The sequence below is a fragment of the Dermacentor variabilis genome, chromosome 1, assembly GCF_050947875.1.
Source record: "Dermacentor variabilis isolate Ectoservices chromosome 1, ASM5094787v1, whole genome shotgun sequence".
NCBI lineage: Eukaryota > Metazoa > Arthropoda > Arachnida > Ixodida > Ixodidae > Dermacentor > Dermacentor variabilis.
The window spans coordinates 29,906,295-29,932,373 of NC_134568.1; the positions used below are offsets into that span (position 1 = coordinate 29,906,295).

At 45.4% G+C, this 26,079-nt stretch overlaps 1 protein-coding gene across 1 annotated transcript; it reads right to left on the reverse strand.

Annotated features, from left to right (window-relative positions):
- Positions 1-3,804: 3,804 nt before the first annotated feature.
- LOC142570671 (uncharacterized) lies at positions 3,805-25,823 on the reverse strand. Its single transcript, XM_075679027.1, has 3 exons — positions 25,218-25,823; positions 22,162-22,314; positions 3,805-4,069 (listed from the first exon to the last, which is right to left on the reverse strand). Exons 1-3 carry the CDS (start codon positions 25,637-25,639, stop codon positions 4,030-4,032), a joined length of 615 nt encoding a protein of 204 aa, XP_075535142.1. The 5' UTR covers positions 25,640-25,823; the 3' UTR covers positions 3,805-4,029.
- Positions 25,824-26,079: the final 256 nt, after the last annotated feature.

Genomic DNA, 26,079 nt, shown 5'->3' on the forward strand with positions numbered 1-26,079 from the left:
TGAACTCTGGTTCGGAGCGAGTGAAGAAGTGAGGCGTAGGGATTGCAGAACAGGTGAAATGCGCCTGCGCAATGGTGCGTCGAATTCCCCAAATCCCCACAACCTAAAACAACACATTCAGTCGCTTTCATAGAGCTATGTCCTGCGTCAATAACTTTTTTTTTTTACAAGAAAGTGTTATATGCAGGGGTGCACCATCAGCTTCCTCTAAGGCATGTGACGTCGGCGCATCGAATCGCGGGCACAATTCGACGGCGACCTCTTTGCAGGGCCATTGGACGCCAGAGAGTGGGGACCAAGACCTCCGATGTGGTCTCGAACTGTTTCAAAGCAGACGACCCAACTGTCGCCTCTCATTTCCTGACGTTATACAGCAATGGCGAGATGAGTGTCTCTGTCAGTAGGAGGCGTTTAGAGGCAGTGACCTAAAGTTGAAATTTCGAGTTGAAGTGTGCACTGAAAGACCAGTTTTTTTGTGTATAATCATATTGGGCCATATAATCTTAGTTACAATATAAACTGAGAACACTGCGATCGCCATGTCATGGCTGGTTTACCTATCACCGCAGCCTTCATGAAACATCGTCATGCACCAAATAGTGGGGACATTGTCACAAGCTTTAGTGTTTCCCTTCGCTTCATTCCCTATAATGCTCTGTAATCCACGCCAACACCTTGCAAATGCGTAGAGCCGCACCTTGTGCCATGATTTATCAAACGTAGCCCACAAGCGGACTTTATGGTTTAGGCCGATGACGGTATCCTTCGACATACGAGGGACGTTACGAAAGTAAGTTTCGTCATTAATTTTCAGACGTAAACTTTTTTGGCAAAAGAAAATACGCCATGGAATGATGGACTGGGCACCTTGCATTATTTTTGCATATAGTTGACATCGACATTGAGACATTTGTCGTAGCGTGCAATCAGTTTGAAGAAAACACTCTGGCAAAGCTTGGTGCCCTGCGATGCAAGGCCTGAGACCTGACCTCTTCACCATACACGATCTGTAGGCGTTCATGGATGACGGACACACTGGTCCAACGTGCCCATTCATACCAGCTAACAATACGCATTCCCATTGGCGACCACGTTGTCAGCAAACGTCTGTCTGCCATCGTGATGTGTACTAGAACACATACAGTTTCATAGAATAATAACGAGGGGGAACTCTGGCGCTAGTGTCTTCGGGAGCTGCAATGGGAGTGGTTGAGCCAGCATAGGAATTATGGGAAGAACATGGATTTGCCTAAGCTTCGTCCTTCTGGCTTCAAACGGCTTCGTGAGTTTGCAAACTCGTCGTTTTCAACAAAGTGCTGGGTAATAAATAATTAGGTACACATTATTAAAATTATCCGGCGGCAGAATTCGAACACAGGACCTCTAGCACAGACTCCCGATATTGAAAGCATTACGCCACGGAGGCATGTATCGTCAAACAACATATAACTCCCTTATGAATTGATCGCGGGGAAGCCAGTGCCTTTAGACGCTTGGCGCGTTTCAATTTGGCCACCTCGACAAGCTTAACCGTTGCAATTAACAGCGGTTTTGCTTGTTGGCGGCGACTTTGGCACTTAGAAAAGTTTAGATTGCTGTGAAATTTACAATGAAGGCATACAAAGCGGAAAAACGAATCAACAAGAACGTCTGAATCCACAAGCACGAAGATCAGACAAAGCCATGTACTTCGCGTCATTCCCATGGTGGCTCATTGATTGCAGCGCTAGAGTTCCCTCTGATATATTGTAGGAAACTCTATGCTCGAACATCCTCGGGCACGACGGTCTGCTGCTACTTTCTCTTTTTCGGCGCTCTGCACATGCGTCATTCCTCCTCCGCTGTAGCTCCTTCCGTCGTTGAACCAGCGACGGGTGTGGATCAATTCTTATGACGATTGTTTGTTTCACCTGGTGTACCATCTTCTCCTACAAAAAAAAAATGACGAAACCTACTTTCGGAACGTCCTTTGTAACTGCAGAAAGTAACAGAATACTAACACTTCGGATCCACATAACACCGAATTCAGTCTGGACAATACATATAGTTCGTAAAGCTAACAAAAGACTAGGCTACATTAGACGAATGCTTAAATACACTACGCCAGAAACGAAGCTGGCATGTTACGAATTGGTAAGAGCGATAGCTGAATGCCCCTGCGAGGCCTGGGGCCTACACACACAGACGTGTATCGCACAACTGGAACAGGTTCAACGGCGCGCGTTTTATTTCCTCTTCTTACAGTAGAAAATACTCAGTATGTTCACTTTATCAGCTACCAAACTTATCCTTTCCTGATTCAAGAATAAATAACAACAGGGTTACTCTCTTTCACAGTAAAGTGGGCGACCATGTGTTAAATGAAAAAAAATTCGGTACATGCGCGAGACAACACTGTATGTTACACGAAAGAAACATAATACACATGTAGAGCAAAAATGGTTCACAAACTGGTTTCAGTAATCGTTTTCCTTAGAAGAAGCACGAAGCTGTAACAGCTAGGCTGCCAGCAAACGTTGTGGATATAGAAAAACCATGAGGAGCTGTCTTCCATCCTACTCGATTGTTTTAGTACTGCATTCCATTATTTTCTAGCACTGTATTATGGCGTTGTACTGTACTGGTATTGCACCAAGTGTATTACTTGATATTCTTTGGTTTGCGTATTACCGCTCCTATTTTGTACCTAGCTACGTTTGACTACAGTATGTATAAAGCAACGATAAAGTTTCATTTATGGCAACGGTTTAGCTGAACTTCTTTGGCTCTGAGTGATGGCTTATGCCTCCCTCGTTCGCCGCGTTCCGAAGCGGCAGCTTTGATCGCAAGGTATTGTTGTTCTTAGCATTGCCCAGTTGATTGGTCTGGAAGTTTCCAGACTGGTAGACCATACTTACGGGGCCGGGTGATGGAAGTTTTGAGGCATATACACGTAATGACTCATTGCGATGCCTCTCCTTATCAAAACACTGTGACGATAATGGCGGAATTACTGCAAGCACCATAATCGTGGCTGTGAAATTCGCGAGAAGTGTCAAGAACAGTTCCCACTGAGTAAAGACCACTTGACTGCTCCTCGTTCACTCCGTAATGGTAGGGTGACAGAAAACGGCGCCAGCGACCAGGAACACTACAGTGCATACCTGCACTCGATCTTTTTTGTTGAGATAACATTCAGGCCTGCACTTATTCCAAAGAATTTCCGAAAGAAAGGTTGGCACGACTTCTTAGCGAGAAGTGCAATGGGCCTTAGTGCAATTCCAAGTGAACTTTATCCTAGTGTGAACAAGATTTCGTTTGAGTAGGCCAGAGCCGAATTGCTTTACAGTACCTTTCGTCTGGCCTGGCACGCAAGTGATTACGTGGTGCTGTCCACTTCACGTTGTAGCCTCTGAAATGATTGCGCTCTCGTTGCTGGTGTTCCCAGGAATAGTATTGAAAATGAGAGGAACAGTAAGAAGGAAGTGACATTTTCCCCCCTTTTTTCTTGCCCCGTAGCGTCCCGCATTAAAAGCGGGATCGCGGAATCTTTCTTAGGAACGCCACTTCAATTACAATAACGTTTATTTCAAGCACACAGAACAATAAAACATTCAAACGAATAAATTGCGAAAATCCAAAAAATTTCAAACGATAAACACAGGCGCTGAAAGAGAGCGGCGCCCCCGCTTCGCTGCACCATCGTCCCGATTTCGGCGGCGCCGAGACTAGCTCGCAGCGGTAGCCGCGAGCGTGCTCGACAAGCCTCGGCCAACGAGACCAGCAGCTCAGCGTGGCGGGGTGTAGAACCCGCCTCAAGGCGTCCAGTGAAGAGACGGGTGTTGCCCGCCACGGTGACAGCAGCGAGCGCACCGTCAGCTCCTCGGCTGCCGGCGATACAGGACGGGAGGCAGCACGAGCGCCCGGAGGACCTGCTGCTGTTCCGCAGGGACAGCTGGGACGCGGTGCTGCCGAGATGACGGCCGGCACAAGCGCGATGCTGCACCAGCTGACGGGCGCCTCCGGTCGACATCGCGCTGCGTCCCGAGCCTAAACCGCCGTACGGCCGGCAACCCTGGGCCGGGGCAACCTGCCGGAAGAAGAGGAAATTGTGCGATTCTGTGCGACTGAGCCACGAAGAGAATCAATAACTCTTAATATCCTAATAAACTTAACACGTCTTAATAGATACGCACCAGCTCTCATATTTTTCTACTGTTTACCTTCATTTACTCAACGTATTGTCAATTGTATTTTTCACTTCACTGACTGTATTTCTGGCGTGTACTCTTGCATTTTTGTTCACATCATTGAAGTTCACATGATCTTTATGCCCTTATGCCCCCTTATGTAATGCGTTCAGGCCTTTAAGGATAAATAGATGAAATGAAATGAAATGTGTAACATGCGGCACACGCAGGAAATAAAATATTTTGTATAGCAGATTGAAAGCCCCATCGGACCGTGTAGGACTATTCGAGTATTCGGGCGTGTCTGAAGCGGCTAATAAGGGTGTTTCTGTACGGATAACGTATTATGCTGCAGAGGAAACCATAGTTATTTCAAATTCTTTAGTTTGATGAATGAACTGAACATTTATCTGTCTCTTCTAGGCAAGAAGGCCTAACCGCAGTCACATGACGTTAGAAGATTATCGAAGTTTTGCCCGAAATGATTCGCAACGATGTCACGAGGACCAAGGCGATTTTAGATGTTTGTTCAAGGAATAGGAGCAAGGAAAAGTGTATGCAGAGAAATCTAATAGGCATGTGTAGATACACCAAGGGCTTTGACGTCTCTGTGTCAGAGTGGTACTTAACCAGTGCCCCTATAACAGGATAGGCCATGTGTGACAAATACAAGAAATTCACAGAAGCCACTAAATCTCCCGCACTATTCCATTAAGTGATATTTGTGATACCTATAAGTAGAATGATATGTGAAGGTAATATACATTATTTATTCTTTATTTACACACAATAATAGTGCGTTTAATGGTAATACTTTGTTAGTCGAATTTCCATGCTATACATGGTGTTCCAAATAACGTTAGCCAAATTGTTAAAAACAGAGTTTACAATATAGAATATGAGCTCCCACAGAGTTCGGTATTCAGTCCTCTTCAGCCACCGGGACAGTATTGTTATGTAATTACATAGCGGGCCAGAGAAGGTTAGATAAAGAAGATAATAATTTTTAAATTAAGAATATGTCTTTCGACGAGGAAGCTTTGGTTAAGTCATTCACAGCTCTCAATGAATCTTTTTCAGCCCGATATGTCCTGTGTAATTATTTTTTGCAGCACTTTCAATGTAGCAACAAAAATGTGAAAAAATGCCGTGGTTTTAGGCTTCCGTGCTCCGCGACGCATGAGCTCCCAAAAAGTAGTAGAATAAACTAACTCCCCTCACTCCATGATTCGGCAACCACCAGGCCATGGGGAAGTGGAACGCCGGAGTTGGAATGATTCTGGAAATATTCCACACATTTTCCAACACTCGGTATAAAATGTAAGCGAAATGATGGACCAGTCGGCAAGGTGGCATGGCAGTGGAATGGGAGCCCGAGATTGCGCACTGTAGTTTGAATCGAATGGGCACGTAGTCCTTGAAAGGCAGTGTCCATTTTAAATGAGTCTACAATTCCGGAAAACTTGCCAATTAGACTAGAGTAGACTTGTTAAATTCATTACAGTTCTCAATTTTTACTCAATATCGGCTCTTTTAGTATTCACCTACAGGTGACTACCTCTGCCACGGTAATTATAGGGAACACGGTAGTCTACGCTTTTGAAGACCCGGGAGAATTTCTGCATTCCAGTCTTGAACTGCATTGAAAGACAACAGCTTGACCTGTACGACTCAAGGATTGAGGCTAAAAACAAACGGTCACACCCTGCGCAAGTCTACGTTGATTCGAAAAGCACACGATGTTTTTTTTTCAATCACTGTCTATTACCGAGAAGACGCGAGAAGAGGTAGAGAGGCGTGCTGAAAAAAATGGTGTTCGTAAACGCTCCAGTGGCTTTGAACAAAAAAAAATAGATCATCCCGCAATACATATCAATGCGTTTCGCCTTTCGCTTCGTGTTAGTCTTCAAAGGAACAGAATGAGCTAGCTGGACGCATGACATGTGCAACCGTGTAAGATTATATTGTACTTTGCTTCACTATAATCAGAATTTCGTCAGAATAATGAAACATTTTGTAAAATGGTGGATTTTATTCAGAAAGCATATAAACCTTGCTTGTATCGCAACGAAGAGCACTGCGCGGGGCGTCCTTTAGGATCTCTACCGGGCCCAATATATTCAGGCCCTGTCCGGCCGGGCAAACCCGGTCCGGTTCAACCAGTTAGCCGTTGAGTGTATGCGAAGCATGGTGAAGTTCTCAGTTATTTTGAAGATACTAAACGCACACAAATTTGAAGAGGTAGATTTCACTGGGTCGCTTGCCGCTGCAGTTTCTGTTTTAAGAAATAAATAACAAATGTGGGAAAATATTTAAAATAAATTGTGGTTTTTTACGTGCCAAAACCACTTGCTGATTATGAGGCACGCCATAGTGGAGGACTCCGGAAAGCTGGACCACCTGGGGTTCCTTAACATGCACAGGCCGCCATTGGAATCTGAACCTGGTAACGTTTGACGTTAGAACGTTGTCTAGTGAGGCGAGTCTAGCAGTGTTATTGGAGGAATTAGAGGGTAGTAAATGGGATATAATAGGGCTCCGTGAGGTTAGGAGGACAAAAGAAGCTTATACAGTGCTAAAAAGCGGGCACATACTGTGCTACCGGGGCTTAGCGGAGAGACGAGAACTGGGAGTCAGATTCCTGATTAATAAGGATATAGCTAGTAACATACAGGAATTCTGTAGCATTAACGAGAGGGTGGCAGGTCTTGTTGTGAAACTTAATAAGAGGTACAAATCGAAGGTAGTACAGGTCTACGCCCCTACATCCAGTCATGATGACCAGGAAGTCGAAAGCTTTTATGAAGACGTGGAATCAACGATGGGTAAAGTCAAAACAAAATACACTATACTGATGGGCGACTTCAATGCCAGGGTAGGCAAGAAGCAGGCTGGAGACAAGTCAGTGCGGGAATATGGCATAGGCTCTAGGAATAGCAGGGGAGAGTTATTAGTAGAGTTTGCAGAACAGAATAATATGCGCATAATGAATACCTTTTTCCGCAAGCCGGTTAGCCTAAAGTGGACGTGGAGGAGCCCGAATGGTGAGACTAGAAATGAAATCGATTTCATACTCTGCGCTAACCCTGGCATCATACAAGATGTAGACGTGCTCGGCAAGGTGCGCTGCAGTGACCATATGATGGTAAGAACTCGAATTAGTCTAGACTTGAGGAGGGAACAGAAGAAACTGGTACATAAGCCAATCAATGAGTTATTGGTAAGAGGGAAACTAGAGGAATTCCGGATCAAGATACAGAACAGGTATTCGGTTTTAACTAAGGAGGAGGACCTTAGTGTTGAAGCAATGAACGGCAATCTTATGGGCATCATTAAGGAGTGCGCAATAGAAGTCGGTGGTAACTCCGTAAGACAGGAGACCAGTAAGCTATCGCAGGAGACGAAAGATCTGATCAAGAAACGCCAATGTATGATACCTCTAACCCTACAGCTAGAATAGAACTGGCAGAACTTTCTAAGTTAATCAACAAGCGTAACACAGCTGACATAAGAAAGTATAATATGGATAGAATTGAACACGCTCTCAGGAACGGAGGAAGCCTAAAAGCAGGGAACAAGAAACTAGGAATAGGCACGAATCAGATGTATGCGTTAAGAGACAAAGCCGGCAATATCGTTACTAATATGGATGAGATAGTTCAAGTGGCTGAGGAGTTCTATAGAGATTTATACAGTACCAGTAACACCCACGACGATAATGTGAGAGAGAATAGTCTAGAGGAACTTGAAACCCCAGAAGTAACGCCGGAAGAAGTAAAGAACGCCTTGGGAGCTATGGAAAGGGGGAAGGCAGCTGGGAGGATCAGGTAACAGCAGATTTGTTGAAGGATGGTGGGAACATTGTCCAAGAAAGACTGGCCACCCTATATACACAATGTCTCATGACCTCAAACGTACCGGAATCTTGGAAGAACGCTAACATAATCCTAATCCATAAGAAAGGGGACGCCAAAGACTTGAAAAATTATAGACCGATCAGCTCACTGTCCGTTGCCTACAAAGTATTTACTAAGGTAATCGCAAATAGAATCAGTAACAACTTCTGTCAACCAAAGGACCAGGCAGGATTCCGTAAAGGCTGCTCAACAATAGACCATATTCACACTATGAATCAGGTGATAGAGAAATGTGCGGAATATAACCAACCCTTATATATAGCTTTCATTGATTACGAAAAAGCGTTTGATTCAGTCGAAACATCAGCAGTCATGGAGTCATTACGGAATCATTGCGTAGATGAGCCATATGTAAAAATACTGGAAGATATCTATAGCGGCTCCACAGCCACCGTTGTCCTCCATAAAGAAAGCAACAAAATCCCAATAAAGAAAGGCGCCAGATAGGGAGATACGATCTCTCCAATGCTATTAACAGCATGTTTACAGGAGGTATTTAGAGACCTTGAGTGGGGAGAATTGGGGATAAAATTTGATGGAGAATACCTTAGCAACTTGAGATTCGCTGATGATATTGGCTTGCTTAGTAACTCAGGAGACCGATTGCAATGCATGCTCACTGACCTGGAGAGTCAAAACAGAAGGGTGGGTCTGAAAATTAATCTGCAGTAAACTAAAGTAATGTTTAACGGACTCGGAAGAGAACAGCAGTTTACAATAGGTAGCGAGGCACTGGAAGTGGTAAGGGAATACATCTACTTAGGGCGGGTAGTGAGCACGGATGTGGATCATGAGACTGAAATAACCAGAAGACTCAAAATGGGCTGGGGTGCATTTGGCAGGCATTCTCAAATCATGAACAGTAGGTTGCCGCTATCCCTCAAGAGAAAAGTGTATAACAGCTGTGTCTTACCAGTACTCACGTATGGGGCAGAAAGCTGCAGGCTTACGAAAATGGTTCTGCTGAAATTGAGGACGACGCAACGAGCTATGGAAAGAAGAATGATGGGTGTAACGTTAAGGGATAAGAAAAGAGCAGATTGGTTGCGGGAACAAACAGGGGTAAATGACATCTTAGTTGAAATCAAGAAAAAGAAATGCGCATCGGCCGGACATGTAATGAGGAGGGAAGATAACCGATGGTCATTAGGGGTTGCGGACTGGATTCTAAGGGAAGGGAAGCGTAGCAGGGGGCGGCAGAAAGTTAGGTGGGCGGATGACATCAAGACGTTTGCAGGGACAACATGGCCACAATTAGTACATGACCGGGGTAGTTAAAGAAGTGTGGGAGAGGCCTTTGCCCTGCAGTGGGCGTAACCATGCTGATGTTGATGAGCTAAATATAAGTACACCGGTGTTTTCGCATTTCGCCCCCATCGAAATGCGGCCGCCGTGGTCGGAATTCCATCCCGCCAACTCGTGCTCAGCAGCCCAACACCATAGCCACTGAGCAACCACGGCGGATTGGGAAAATATCAAAGGAGCACGGCAGGAACACGACAAAGGGAGGACAAGGAAAATTGGTGTTACACTCCCGTGATTGTGGGTGTGCTCCGTCTTTTGACAACACTGCAGTCTTGTTCAGAGAAAAAGATGGTTGCACGCGCGTGAATGTTGAAGCTACGGTAATGAATAATGAGGATTAGTAGTGCGTCAGCTCATCGCTTCTTTTATTACTTGCGAAATAAACCTTTATTGAAGGCAGCTGGTAACAAGCGCTTAGTAATGCACACGCGTTGGTATGATCAATTGATTCGTTATGTTCTTTTCTTTTTTGTATATTTTTCAGTATATATTCAGAACATCTGGCATTAAGCGTTAGTGGGAAGTTAGCGCCTTGTCATAAACGCACGGCGGCCCTCAGCCGCAAAGGCTTCCTTGGTGATGCTTCACCGCTAGACTCCAAACACCGCTCCCTGAGAAGGTGCTTCGCCGCCGAGATGCGGCCATGTCGGAACGCGCAGTGCTCCCTCCCTTGATGGCACCCTTCTTGGACACACTGCACGCGCCCGGTAGTGCAGAGCTGCAACCTCCTCCTCCGGTGTACATAAAAGGCCGGCGCCTCTGGCGTTCCGTGCCTTTTCGTCATCGTACTTCGTCCTCGTTAAGAAGTAAACGCATTATTCCTTGGCCTACCTCTTGCCTCGTCACTGTCAGCATCTCCTTCAGCCCATACCTCTGACCTTCGTGTCATGCTGCCCATGGGAGCTTGGTGCCTCTCATAACAGCCTGTTTCGTTCGTGTCTCTGTCTGCTGCTTTGCAAGTTCTGCGCTAGAACACCAAAAAGTATCTTTGTATGTTTGTATCTAACGTTTTTCTCGCATGCCCGGGTCACTATGTAATACAAGGCTGAATGGCGAAAGCATCGGGCTGATATGCTTGGGGAACTGGTTTCGAAACCAACCGTCTGACAAACTTGACTCACTGAGTATGTGGGAATGTTGTATTTATGTATGTGCCGCTCTTCGATGAAACTCTTTGGCACCAACATGCAGCACTAGGTATGTGCCAGTAAGTGCGTGCCGCTCATCAATGAACGGCATTTGAAGCAGACTTGTGCAAGCTTGGTATGTGCCACTGGTTATGACGGTGACAATACGTTTTTTTGCTGTATTAATTCAATGCTGAACCCATTACCGTCGATAGTCATCGCGAGGTGGTTTCTACGGTTTCAAATGCGGTTAGCATTATTAGGATATTTCACGCATTTTGCCGGGGATATCTGTCGGTCTGTATATCTGGCTGCCTGTGTGGCCGCGTATCTAACAGTTTTCCTGCCAAATTGGATCACTGGGTAGTTCATGGTCTACTGGTTAGAGCATCGCGCCGTTGTGGTGAGGGAACCGGGCTCGAAAGCAATAGTCGGGCCCACTTGGGTCATGTGTATGTGAGATTTTATATGTGCCGCTCATGAGTTAGCCCGCTTCACGCCAATTTGTGTTATTGGGGATGGGCTACTACTTAAGTGCACCTCTTCAATGAACCTTGTTCACCTCAACTTCGGTTACAGGGTTCGTGAATCTAGCCATGTGCCACACATCAAACGTCATTGATGGCAATTTGGGTAATTCGGTGTGTGCAAGTGGGTACACGCCGCTGTTCAATGAACCTCTTAACCGCAAACTTGGTAATTGGGTGTATATCGCAGAATGTGCCAGAAGGTATGTGTCGCTATTCAATAAACGTTTTTCACGGCCAACTTCGGTTACTGAGTACGTTCCGCTCTTCAATGAACGTATTTTTCGCCGACTTGAGTCACTTGCTATGTGTAACTGGGTATATGGCGACCTTCAATGAACCTCTGTGACGCCAACTTGATTCACTGTGTATTTGCCATGCCACTTCGTATATACTCTGTCATTCAACGACAAAAGTCACAAATTTCTCCGATGGTGGGTGGAGTCGAACTCGTGTGATAAGTATTTAGAACATATTGTGTGAATTTTAATGCACACGTGCGCCACACGAGAAATTCGTTGTGGTGGCGCTAGATGGAGCAGTGCGTCCAGAGCGAAGCGCGAGAGAGGAGCCAGGCTGCATACATGCTTAACGCATGACGAATCTCTGCGGTGTCTATACAGTGTATTGCTACACTGCTTCATTGCCAATCGCATTAACGTCGACACTCATCGAAACATGTGTACTGCCACAATAACTCTAGCCTACACCACCGGTGCGTCTCAAAAATGAGTAGCTGGCCCACGCTACCGGGGCATATAGTTGGCGTGGTGACCAATGGTACGATTTTCTCAGTGATAGAAGAGTACCGTTAATGTGCATTAATCTATGCAGTGCACCGCTGCCGTGTCGTGGCCTGCCCCTTAGAAAAATGAGGTTGGTCTGTCAATAGAAAGTCTATGTACTTTTTATAGACGACCTTGCCTTTCTATAGATTTGGTCTTTTGTTGATACAAAGTCCATAGACGAAAGTCGATAAGATTTCTATTTATTTATGTCTGCGGGCATTCTATAGACCGTCTGCAGAAAAAGTCGCTAAGACGTTTGTTTCTTTTTGTCTATGTCCGCTCTATAGACTGGCTGTAGATGACAGTCAATACAGCCTCTATTGGCTTTTGTCCATTCTATACCTATTGTCTTCTATAGATGAGAGCCGATAAAGTTTCTATTCCTTTTTGTCTACTCGAATTCTATACACTGTCTGTAGATAGAAGTCGATATTTGTTTCGTTTTGTCTACTTTCGCCCTATAGATTACCTGTAGACAAAATTCGATGCAGTCTACATTTATCCTTATTGGTTCTTTGTCTATAGACTGTCTATAGACTGTCTATAGAATGTCTATAGACGATAGTCGGTAAGGTATTGATTACTTTTGTCTACTACGGGTTTATAGATTGTCTGTAGACAAAAGTTGATAAAGGTCTTTTTTTTCTATGATGGTGAGCTTGAAATTCACATCCTCCAGTACACAGCATTTGCCGGCTTGGAGTGACGCCAGTCACCGGCAAAAGATGCTGAAAACGAGTAGGGCTGTACTAATCCAGGTACAACCAAATTAGGAAGGCCCACTAAGCTTCAACAAGACACTCCCTCACCAGAAAAGGAAATGGCCTCCCTGGTGCAGCATTCGGCGAACCCCTCACACATGGCTCTCTCAATTACCTAATGGCCTTCAGTACCCAGCAGCTGCGGAGCTCTTGACCAAGACGACGGGCAGACCTGTAACGCAGCAGAGTGTGCTAAGAATCTCTGGGTCCGGACAGGCCGCCAACGGAAACTGACCCTTGCACCCGAACCCTCTCGAGTGAGGGTAACTTAGCAGGACTCTTTGAGGAACTATCAGACATTGTTTGGGATATCATCGGCCTTAATGAGATTAGAAGAACTGGTGAAGCTTATACATTGCTGAATAACGGACATGTCCTCTGCTATAGACGTCTCCTAGATACGAAGCAATACGGGGTAAGATTCCTAATCCATAAGGACATAGCGGGCAACATTGACAACTTCTACAGCATTAATGAGAGGGTAGCTGCAATAAGAGGTGTAGATTAAAGGTGGTACAAGCCTACGCTCCAACATCCAGTCTCGATGATGAGGAAGTAGACCAGTTTTATGACGATGTTCAATTAGCGATCAGAAAAGTGCAAACTCAGTATAATGTTGCAATGGGCTACATCAGTGCAAAAGTGGGGTAAAAGGAGGCGGGTGAACAAGCAATTGGCAACTACGGCGTTGATTCTAGGAACGCTAGAGGAGCGATGCTGGTAGAATTCGCAGAAATGAATAAGCTTAGAATAATGAACCCCTTTTTCAGCAGGCGTAGCAAGAGAAAGTGTACCTTGAAAAGCCCTAACGGTGAAACAAGAAATGAAATTGACTTGATACTTTCTGCTGATCCCAGCATAGTGCGGGATTTAGAAGTGATAGGTAGGGTAAAGTGAAGTGATAATAAGTAAGTGAGGGCTAGGATTCACCTCAATTTGAAGGCAGAAAGAACAAAATTGGTCAAGAAGAAACAGGTCAACCTAGAGGCAGTGAGGGTAAAAGCATACAAATTCAGGCTGGTACTTGCAAACAAGTATGCAGCCTTAGAAGAGAGAGATGATGATATAGAGCTAATGAATGAAACCGTAACTAGGTTGGCTTCAGAGGCAGCAATATAAGTGGGAGGCAAGGCACCAAGGCAACCAGTAGGAAAACTCTCCCGAGTAACAAAGGACCTAATAAAGAAACGCCGAAAAATGAGAGTGTTCAACTAAAGAGATAAGAGAATTCGCGGAACTGCCAAAACTGATCAACAAGGCGAAAATAAGCGATATTGGAAACTATAACGTGAGAAAGGCTGAAGAAGCCGTAAAAAATGGACGCAGCCCGAAATAAGTGAGAAAGAAACTTGGCATAGGATAAACCAAGATGTATGCACTAAAAGATAAGCAGGGTAGTAGGATAGGGATAACATTAATAAAGTGCCGGCAAACGAAGGTTTATCGTGTCGTGACGCTATACAAGCGTCGACCCGGGATTATGCCCTATTCTGCACTACCCCAGTTGGGCCCGTTTGTAGCGGGTCATGGGGCTTGTGCTTTTCGAGCGCACCCCGGACCTTCTGGACGGCCCATAGTTGTGTGTCCATGTCTGCAGACTGCAGTGCACCTTGCAGTTCGGGCGGGAAAAACCTGGAGGTAGCTGCTGTCGGGAACATGGCACAGTCCCAAATGATGTGCCATTGGTCCACTGGACCCGCTGCACAAACACCGCTCACCCCACTCGGATAGAGCTCCGGGTGAAGCACGTGCAGCATTGCGGGGGCGAGGAGTGAACGCGGTCTGTTTTTGCCTTAGGATTACGGCCTCCTCCCGATTGAGTGCCAGGTGGGGAGGCGGCATTGCAGGGTAATATCATCAGCAATCTCTAAGATATAGTAAAAGCAGCGGAAGAATTCTATGCTGGCCTGTGCAGTACCCAGAGCAGTCGGGAACCTCAATTAGAAACAGTAATGAACAGGATGCAGAAATTCCTCCTATAACTAGCGATGAGGTCGGAAGGGCCTTGCAAGACATGAAACGAGGAAGAGCGACAGGAGAAGATGGAATAACGGTCGATTTATTCAAAGATGGATGAGGCATAATACATGGAAAACTGGCGGTTCTTTATAAGAAGCGTCTATCGACTGCAAGGGTCCCAGAAAGCTGGAAGAATGCAAATTTTATACTAATTCACACAAAGGGAGACGCTAAAAAATTGAAAAATTATAGGCCCATTAGCTTACTCCCAGTATTATATAAAATATTTACCAAAATAATCTCCAAAAAAATAAGGCCAACACTGGACTTTAGTCAACCAAGGGAACTGGCTAGCTTCAGGAAGGGACACTCTACAATGGATCACCATCCATGTCATTAATCAGGTAATGGAGAAATCCGCTGAGTACAATCACCCTCTCGATTGCGGGCGAGCTCCACCACTGGAAAAGCAGGCGCCACCGTCAGCGTGACATGTATGAGGGATCACGTGGAAACAGCGACCGCGTCGGCTACTTCGGAAGCGCCGAAGCGAGCTGAAAACGAAAGTTTAAAGTCCCACCTGCGCTGCGATTCTGATTAAGCGTTGAGGCTTTCACGCCTTGGGTGTCTCCTTGACAAAATTTGAAATCACTATAATAGGTAGTGGCTGCCTTTGGAGGCGTGCAGCATGGTAGGCTACGGCTCGGTGCCACATGCAGGGCCGGACGTGCGCAACGGAGCCCCGGTGACAGCCTTATTCACACGTAGCCGCAGGACACGAAGCTGCGTGAAGCTTGGCTCGCGAAACTTAGGACCGGCAAACAGCCATCAGCTACAACTCGGGTATGCAGCAAGCACAGTAGCAGAAAACGCGCACTGAGACGTTCGCCCGCGCTCGCTGGCCGACTAATGTCACGACGGTTTGGCCTATGAACTTGTTGATGCTAGACACTGGGAAGTTTACGGAAATGGAAAGGGAGTGGTAAGAAACACATTAAACAAAGACATGGCATATGGTCATGTTTGTGTTATGAATTAACGCACTGGATTACGAAAAATCAGCGCGAAATTGCCCGCTGAGTGCATACAGTGGGACGCAACTTTAGAAATAATATTGAAACGTCCAAGAAATTAGAAGAAAAATAATACTGAATCGTCGCGACGGTACATCACAAGCGCCGTAGGCGTCGAAGTCTCTTGTTAAAACGAAATTGTTTTTGAACAGCTCTGATAACGTCCATGCAACATTGGTTACTTGTGGACTGTCAAATGCTCATATTCTGCGGGCTAAATCTCACGGCATGGTGCGAAAACGCACTCACAGCGAAAGCAAAACATTGTGCGCGGACATGCATGCAGATGCGCAGCCGGTCGCTGCGAACACGTGCGATCGCTGCATGCATTGAGGCTTCGTTCTGTTATGCGCCATTTGGTTATACGGACAACCCTCTGTAAGAACATATTTCACATAGTTTGCGCTCAGCGAGTGCCGACCTTTCACGCAAGCCGGTTCGGGAGACTCCATCGCGGCGACCGCGCGCAGCGGTTTTCATTGTACGTATTCGGTAAAGAGATGGCGTCTATAAATAATGCTGCGCTTTCAGTTTGCCCAAGACTATTATATCGACAAAGGTTCCCTCGTTTTGAGAGTACTTCCAGAAATATACAGGAGGGCTGCCACGTAATGTTTTTATTAAGCGCCGTAAGCCAAACCTATGAGGAGCGCGAAGCGTGATCCCTCATACTACGCAAGGGCGGCGCTTTCGACAGATGGCGACTCCGTAAGTCCTCCCCTCAAATATGGCTTTCATGGATTACGAAAAAGGCATTTGATTCAGCAGAGATACAAACAGTCATAGCGGCATTACGTAATGAAGGAGTACAAAATGCTTACGTAAATACCTTGGAAGATATCTATAGAAGTTCTACGGGTACCTTAATTATACACAAGAAAATCAGGAAGATACCCATAAAGAAAGGGGTCAGACAGGGAGACACAATCTCTCCAATGCTATTCACTGCGTGCTTGGAAGAAGCATTCAAGCTATTAAACTGGGAAGGGTTAGGAGTAAAGATCGACGGCGAATATCTCAGCAACCTTCGGTTTGCCGATGACATTGTTCTATTCAGCAACAATGCAGACGAGTTACAACAAATGATTGAGTACCTTAACAGAGAGAGTGTAAAAGCGGGATTGAATATTAATATGCAGAAGACAAAGATAATGATAAATAGCCGGGCAAAGGAGCAAGAGTTCAGGATCGCCAGTCGGCCTCTGGAGTTTGTGAAGGATTACGTTTACCTTGGTCAATTAATCACAGGGAACCCTTATCATGAGAAGCAAATTCACAGAAGATTAAAAATGGGTTGGATCGTATACTGCAGACATTGCCAGCTCCTGATTGGAAGCTCACCATTATCATTGAAAAGGAAAGTCCACAATCAGGGCATTTTACCAATGCTGACATATAGGGCAGAGACTTGGGGACTGACAAAGAAGCTTGTGAACAAGGACAGCGCGAAGAGCGATGGAACGAAGATTGCAAGGCATAACGTTAAGAGACAGAAAGAGAGCGGTTTGGATCCGAAAGCAAACAGGTATAGACGACATTCTAATTGACATCAAGAGAAAGAAATGGAGGTAGGCAGGTCATGTAATGCGTAGGTTAGATAACCGTTGGACCATGAGGGTTACAGAATGGGTACCAAGGGAAAAGAAACGCAATCGAGGACCACAGAAGACTAGGTGGAGCGATGAAATTAGGAAATTCGCGGGTGCTAGTTGGAATCGGTTGGTGCAGGACATGGTTAATTCGAGATCGCAGGGAAAGGCCTTCGTCGTGCACAGGACATAAAACAGGCTGCTGCTGCTGCCGATGATGATGATGATGATGTGTACATTTCTTTTTGTCTATTCCCAGCCTACATAGTTCTACACACACACACACACGCACACACACACACACACACGCACGCACGCACACACATACACACACACACAGACACACACACACACACACACGCACGCACACGCACACGCACACGCACGCGCACACGCGCGCACACACACACACACACACACACGCACGCACGCACACACGCACACACGCACGCACACGCACACACACACACACACACACACACACACACACACACACGCGCCGCTCGAGGCACATTGCCTGTAATCGCGGGCGTCTTCATGTTCGGGAAAAACACTTCTATGGAGCACGTCTTGAGCAACAGAAAGCTATATCGGGAGTTTCTCATGTTGCTCTACATTTAGCCATTGACAATTTTATCTAATTATAGTAATTGAGAAATTATAATAACACTAACTATCTAATCAGGGGGAATGTAAAAAAATCTCCAAGCGACGACAAACAACATTATCTGGGTTCTCTCCAGCTACGTAGCATTTCCATATTGCAAAGACTAGCTCAACTTAAGTGAAAATCCCCGTATACTTCTTTACAATTCGAATTGTTCTCCACGGTTTTCTATATCACAGCCGATGAAGGCCATGGGGTGGCGCGTCACCAAAGGCCATGTTAACTTGAGCGAACTGCACGTATACCGATTGTGGTAAGGTGTGAGATGAAGTAGAAAACAGCATGAAGCCTGCGATAAGCTCAGTCACTCGCTACTCCGTAACTTAGCCGAAAGAATTAGAGAACAATAAATTAGTTGCTCGGGGAAGCACCTTTACAGGTTTCAAACTGAAGGCATCGCGTTTGACGATAGTTGGAAGATTTCATTTTTGTTCTGTCTCTTTTATGAACAGTTTAGCAGCAGAAGTTATTTTTTGGGCTATTTGAAAAGCGTTAAGCGCCTTTCCATGCTTCGGCGTTGTGCAGTTTACGTGCTGTTAATCACTAGGCAGCTGCTGACGCAGAGTCGCATTTCGCCAATCGTGCATGGTATGAAGCCCTTGTCGTGCGTAATAAGTGTTCCGGCTTTCATTAATGTTGCGTTCAGTGCCGTCTTCTACAGACTGTATACTACATGCGCTGTAGAAAAGAAAAAAAAAAACAAGCCAGATTATCCATTTGGTGGTCTTTTCTTAGTAGATAAGGCACATATTATTAAAATAATTTAGCATACATTGCACTTGTTCTATCCTTATCAACAGACCTAAGAGACCGCAACATGTTTTAGCTGATAAGTAACCTTATCAATACCCGCCCCCCCCCCCCCCATTGATGAGTATTCTACTGAAATTGTGGCAAATGTATTCATCTCGGAGTATGAGGAAAGAGCCCATGCAGACTGTTCTAAGCGGAAATAAATTGCAATTCATAACGTGATTGTTCAAAACTGCAGTCACTATTCGCAGCATGTTCGTTCGGCACGGGCATATTGCATTAATACCCGAAAAAATGTGCACATTCCAGCCGGGTATCTTTGTTTCAGCAATTATTATTATAGGAATTGTTTGGGATTCTCGCATTTGTTTATTATTTGGATAAATACGCTATGTGTCACTTGAACCTGTCTTGAAACAAAACGTACCGTTCATACTGTAGCATAATTTATAAAGGAAAAATCCGACATCCACCCGTTCGTAGCAATTGCTACAAACGAAACCCATAGGTTCCTCGAAAGAAAAACCTCGCAGTTGAAGAAATATTCGTCGCGCAGCAGGGCAAATTTTTTTTCTGTTTATGCAACATATGAGAGTGCAGCTGGTTCAGGAGATTTATTAACCTATCGTTATTAATGCATAAGTACAGATGAGAAGCAACACGTCAACATACATAATACACATTCAAAATTTTTTGTGGCGCCATATGTAAACGAAAATGTTAACTAACTTGTAGATAACAGATAGCTAACAGATATCGTACGATTAAGCGGTTGAACTGCATGCAACTGTAATATTTCTTAAATGTTCTCGTGCACAAATACTCGTGCAGTCTTCCATAGAGATTCCCGGCTACATGCCTTTGAGATTTTTCGACCGCGTCCAACCGCATGCATGATTTTCTATGTACAGTTCCCTGGGTATGTTCCCATATGCATGCCGGATGCAGTACATATTTAGAGACATTTCCAATAAACTGCTTATTAGCAACCCCAGCAGCGAGTGTTTATATATAATCGAAACATAGTTGGCAAAATATATTATTTATATAGCTAGTATATAGGTTGTCGATCCCGGCTATTTTAGCCAATCTGGGCAACGAAAATAAAAGATTTAAAAGAACCCGGTGCAAGATATACTAGAATAAAAAGACCTACAAGCCATATCTCTGACGGCTGCACACTATAAGTCCTAAATTCAGATCTTACTGCACTGTCTTTTTTTGCATTATTCTTCGTTGAACAGCTTCACTGAATTTATGTTAGCTCGGACACCCTGTATCGACAACAGTCCACAAATAGTGTAAGGCTAAAGTCTATGCATTAGCTATAGACCGATCTGCAGGAATTTTCTACAGACAGTCTATGAACTTATGACCTTACCCTTTTGTAGCTAGTCTAAAAAATGTGCGAGTCTATAGACACTCTATAAACTGTTTATAGATTAATGAAAATTCATGTTTGTAGACAAATGTCTGCAGAATGTCTATAGAGAAAAGTGTATAGGACTATACAGTTCTACTTTTGTAGACTATTATGCTAAGTCTATAGAATGCCTACTGACAAATGTCTATAGATAGCCTATAGACATTTGCTTATAGACATGTTACACACTTCAGTCTGCAAAAGGAAAACTGTATATAGCTCCATTTTTGTAGACTGAAGTTTGTGTAATGTCTATAGACAGATGTCTATAGATAGTATAAAGACATTTGCTTATAGACATTTTATAGATTTGAGTCTACAAAAGTAGAGCTGCTGCATAGAGTTCTATTTTTGTAGACTGAAGTCTATGGAATGTCTATAGACAAATGTCTATTGATAGCCTATAGACATTTACTGATAGACATATTATAGATTAGAGTCTACAAAAGTAGAACTGCTGTATAGAATTCTATTTTTTCTACAATTTCTATTTTATAATTTTTTAGCTTTTGTTTGGAGAAACCTAGAGAGTGTCTAAGCCTTTGCTTTGACTCTTGGCTTTTTTTATGTGGGAGGTGTTTCGGAAGAGATGACCAAATAAATCACAGGCTTGCAGCCTGTCATACGGCCAACTATAACGAATTTGACATGTCTTGGAGACATTTGTTTTAAAAGTGCAACAACAGAACATATTTTTCGATCACGTCATTTATTTGCGATTTCAGCCCGCACGGCTAAGATTACTGCTGAAACAGCCCTGGTTAAGAGCAGTGTACATATGTTAAAGAGATTACCGGCAACAATGCACTGCAAGGACAACAGGCCCTATAGCGTGTTTGTTCTCGTGGGAAAAATAGTACGTGACATTACTTGTAACGTTGTGAACAGGTCAAAAATATGTGTTAGTTAATAGGCCCGCAAGAGGGACGGGGGAGGGGGGGAAGGTGGCGCAAGTAATAAGGAATTGTACCAATAGCGTTTTACTTACTGTAATTGGACGATTGGAATAGATTAGTTCAACCACTCGAGGAGTGGGAATGGTCCAACTGTCAGAATTCCGACGAGTTAAAAGGAGGGGAATCACATAAACCACAACTCTGCGGATTGGAGTAGGAATAGAATCGAGCGCCCCCACTCTCGGCACCATGCCATTACATCCAGTGCTTGGACCAATTCGAGCGCAGCTCTACAAACACAAAGACGACCGCACCACCTGGGCGAAACGCGTCGAAGGCCCGTCAGCTGCCGCACCATCACGCGCCGCCAACGAGCAATCCTGCACAACCTAAATATATAGGCAGTGCGCAGACTGGTACCCTAGGTAGGGGCTAGAGCTCGCGAAAACTATAGTGTTTTCCCCAACTGGGCGGAGTACCAGGCGACCAAACTCCTTGCCCTGCGCACGTTGCCGTACGACGCCATCTGGCGTCTACCTTCATGAGATCCCGATACAAACACTGGTGCCACGCTGCTATTTTCAAAGGCCCCCACTTGGTGAAGCGACGGGGCCCGCCCAGGTCAGGGGACATTGGCTTGGTCCGATACACAGATGACAGTAAACTGAGCGTGTCCAATTAGCAGCAACCAGGTTCCCCAGCTAGTATTAATGACTAAGCACTATATGGGTGCTTCCCCGGGACAGACGTCCGTCCGTCTGTCTGAACGCATGACACGATGCCCTCCATAAGTATACATGGGATCCTAAGGGAGTATATATTTATTATTTATATAAAAATACCTTGCAGGCCTCAAAGTAAGGCATTCAGTAAGGGGGGCAGCACATAGACAATACATAGAACATATGACATGTATAGAACCGTACCAGTTTACATACTACAACCGTAAGTGCAACCGAGGTAAAAAAGAATTACTTAGCTCACGATTCACTAATAAAAAAACGTAATATAATGATCGATACTATCGCCTCGGCGATAGTATTGCCGTAAGGTATGCGCTAATTGGCTGGTTGAGCAAAATCGCATTAGGCAGCTGATACGTTTTTGCTAAAACAATCAATCAGTGCGCGCAGATGGTGAAGGCGTGGCCGAGCCGATAGTATCGCCGAAGGGGATCGTTTCAGGATACGGCCCCAGTTAGCCTCACCTCGTGCGTAGCCTCCAAAGGCAGCTGCTGCTTGGCGTAGCCATCCCGGCCATGTCGCTGTTGCACTCGGCCTTGCAGTAGCTCAGCGTCGTCAACCGAAGCGGCAGCGTGTCGCGCAGGTGCATGTGTGGTCTGCAGCCCAAGACCTCGAACCTGTAATCGGGCCAAGCAACTGCGCTCCAATCCTTGTCGGGGTGATTCCCACTCACGGCAGCTTCAACTCCACGCGTAATCTGCTTCTCCGAAATGCGTTGACAACACAGGCCGTAACTGAACACAGCGTTTGAAACGCACTTGCCAAAGACTGCAGCTGTTTCAATAAAACGTTTCCTTTTTTGTATAGTTATGGCGTTTTCGGATGAGCTGTGCAGCCAGTGCTTACCCAAGTCTACCAGAGCACTGAAAGACCAATAGCTACTGTTCGGCCTATTCATAAATCACTCCTGGTCGATGTGATTGCCGCCAGTTTACTGGACAGTTTCTTCTTGAGGCATAGGACGCAAAATTTGCTTTTTCCCAAGGAAAAGAAAAGGAAATTGTTTCTGCTGCGGCCTTTCTTCCAAGATTCAGTGGAGGGCAGCTCAGCTGTTCATTTTTCGCCGAGCTGCGTTTAGAATTCATTAGGCGGCATCTGCAGGAATTCTCTCGCTTTGCAAAGTGTATACGAGTGCAGTTTTTTCGTTTGTTAAAATGTTAAGCGCGCCTCGATCATTGAAGGAGCCTGAATGGAATCTCTTTCCACCACAACAATATCCCGTCTTCGCTTCTAGAGCATTCTCTTGTGACACCGCGCCGACTAAGTTTTGTGCAACCCTCTTTTGGCAGTTAAAGGGTGCATTCATATTCATCTGCTAAGTAGATGCCAAGTAAAGAGTGAATGACGAAAGTACGCAATACTTGCTGTGTTCGCGTAAACCGATCGACGACTTCTTTCTAGGTACCAAACTCGAGGGCGGATAAATCGTGCCCGACAGGTGCGTGATTCCCCTGACCCGTGGTTGTTCTTTCTACGAAATTTCGCGTGCATATATAGCGCCGGTCGCGGCGCTCCCCTTAGAGAAACGAGCGTGCATTACCACTGATGTGGGTGTCTCCATGGTGCCTCCGCGCAGACAAGGTGGATCGCCAGAATCGGTGATTAGCGGCGGGCACGTCGTCGGCGGTACGCAAGACGCGACATGTCATCTCACTAGTGCGTCCGATGAGCGCTACTTGCATTGTGAGCGAACTGCAGCCCTGTCCTTCTATGTAGACTTCTTGCAGTGCTGCATACACACACCTTGCGTTTCTACCGCTCGATCGATTGTACTGACTTCAATGCTCCGTTTTTTCGTAGCTTCCGTAAAATGAAATTTCAATACACGATACAGTCTGATTTGTTGCGCGTCTATTTATGGAAAATACTACAGTCAGTTGTGAAGAAGTTTTACTGCCATGAGGGATTGGCCGTATGTGTAAATATATAAATAAAATAAAAGTGGACTCTGAAGCCTTTGTCAAACCCAGTTCTGGAGATGTATTCTCGGGCGATCACTTGCGGCGGCGGTATAGTGGGCAGGCCAAACGCGAGAAAGGATTCCTCGTTGGCGCACGTGGACTGAGCCTCACGAAATCTCGCGAAAGTGGCACTATCTCTGATAGTGGTCGCACGAGAATATCTCCTCCGATTATGACTACCGAAAGGTTTGTGCCTGCAGGTCATCGCCCATGTACATCTCTTAAAGTGCAAAGCCCGCAATATAGTGCCGACGTCCCGGGTGCATTTGGCGCATGAGACCGGTGCAGGAGATTGACCGCGAAAGTGCAAAACTAGCGAAGCAAGTGGCACTACTTGCAAGATGAAAGAAACAAAAGAAACAGGAGTGGTTGTCCTCTGACTTCTCTGAAAAATGTATACATTTCTCGCGAACCGTATTTGCATCCGCAAAGAAAATGACGTCGTGCGGTACCGCAATTTGAGCTCGGCGACTAAAGAGGAGGGTTTAGCTCAGTACCAACTCCTATTTCTCTAAACGCAGAAATGTTGTGATTAGACAACAGAGCTCAACCGATTTGCATGAGAGTTGATTCTTTTATGTGCGCTTACATTCCGATAGGCGCAAGCAGAATTTCGGTTTAGGGCGTATGAGCTTTTACTAGTTTTGCAGAAATTGGTACGTTAAAGATATATATAAGCACTAAGCATGAAGATTCTTAACTCTGCAACAAAAAAAAAGTACCGTTGTTCTGTAAACCTGTTAGAGCATCTCTTACGGGCAAATGTGACACGCGAGTTCAAAGGTTACATGAAATTGATGCAATATTTGCAAGGGTTGTTTAAGCTACTTACTCACACATTAGTGGTATACTTAGCGCAGTGTTTAATTGATCACTTTTATTCTTGTTATATATTTTTAAATGTGCAGTTTGCACCATTGCGATGTTACGCCTTTGTGAGGCAGCGTGAGGCAGCTGTACATCCTCCCGAAGGTGGTTGAAGACTTCATCTGCCTTCACCGCCTAATGTGAAGCGACCAACGGAAAAGTGTCGACGCCCAAGCGCACATCAAGGTCAGAGCATGGTAAAAGCAGCAACATGGATGCGCCAGCTAATCATGCGTGCGACTGTTTAAAGGGGCATATCAAGAAGGAACCTAACTACCACGCAGGTGTCTCAAGATCAGGCTGTGCTAAAATGTGAACGAAACGGTGCGTTGTGTACGGACGGCGAGGGCATTTAGAGTTTTCTTTTTATTTCACTTCTGTGACTACATTATCATCGCTCTGCGACAACAGCGTAGTTATTGCAACAACACGAAATACTGTTGCTGGCTTAGCGCAATGTGAGGTGTATAAGCACGGCAATAAATCGCATTACTATACGCAAATCAATATGTTTTATGCACCCTGGCTGATACACCTTACTACAGCTATACTTTCCTTATAGGGCACAGTAATAAATAACCTCAATTACGTTTTGTTAGCAGGACATAGCAAATAGTAAATGTCATTTCACAAACTGAGGATATTCGTAACGGCCCTTGGATATGGCGCACAAAAGACCCAATTATCTTTACCTGTATATCATTCGGTGCCCGGTGCCCTTCGATACGTCCTCCACCTGGTGACCAGCTCCTTGCACGGTGCACGGTCCTTGCATGGAGATGTACTCAGACAGGTTGTCCTTGACGTCCATCTCAACGAACCGGTCGCACTCGGCCCTCGGAACCAGTCTCCGCCGATGTGCGGCGCTGCTGCTGCAAGCCTCTTCCGCAGCCATGTTCACAGTCTTGACCGCAGGGTCGCAGCTCCTCGGGAGGACGTCCTCCATGGCCAAGTAGCCGAACGTGTAGGACGCGTCGGCCTTGGCTTTCTCTGGAAGTAGGTCGTGCAATATGGACGAAGGCATCTTCTGGGGTGACGGCGCTTCTGAGAAGGCGGATGCACCGCCGTGGAGGAGACGATAAGTTCGGATGCCGCTGGGTACATCGATTCCCATGGCTGACGCTAAGCCAGGCCCGTTCTTCGGAGAGATGCTCGGATGTGCGCGCGCCACGGCCCCCGGCGCGTTCGAAAGTGCGAGCAGGCTTTTCCTGTGCCACACGAGCCTCTCGCGCCAGCGCACGAGGGCACGACCTCGGTGTCGTTCTTCTTTTTCCTTTACTCCATCTTGAGGTTTGTGTTTCGACTGGTCTCCAATATCTCATCGGTCCTCACTCTAAAACATTTCGACGATGGCAATGACTCTGGAAAATAAAATATCCCAGGCAGAGAGAGATAGAGACAATAAACACTTTTATTTACCGTGTAGTCCATTGTATTACGACTCCGATTCGGACCAAATGTGGGATAATGGGATTTCCAGGCAGATAAAACAGTTAGCAGGAATTCAGAATAATCTCACCTTGCTAAATTTTGTTTTCTTAATTATCTGTCTAT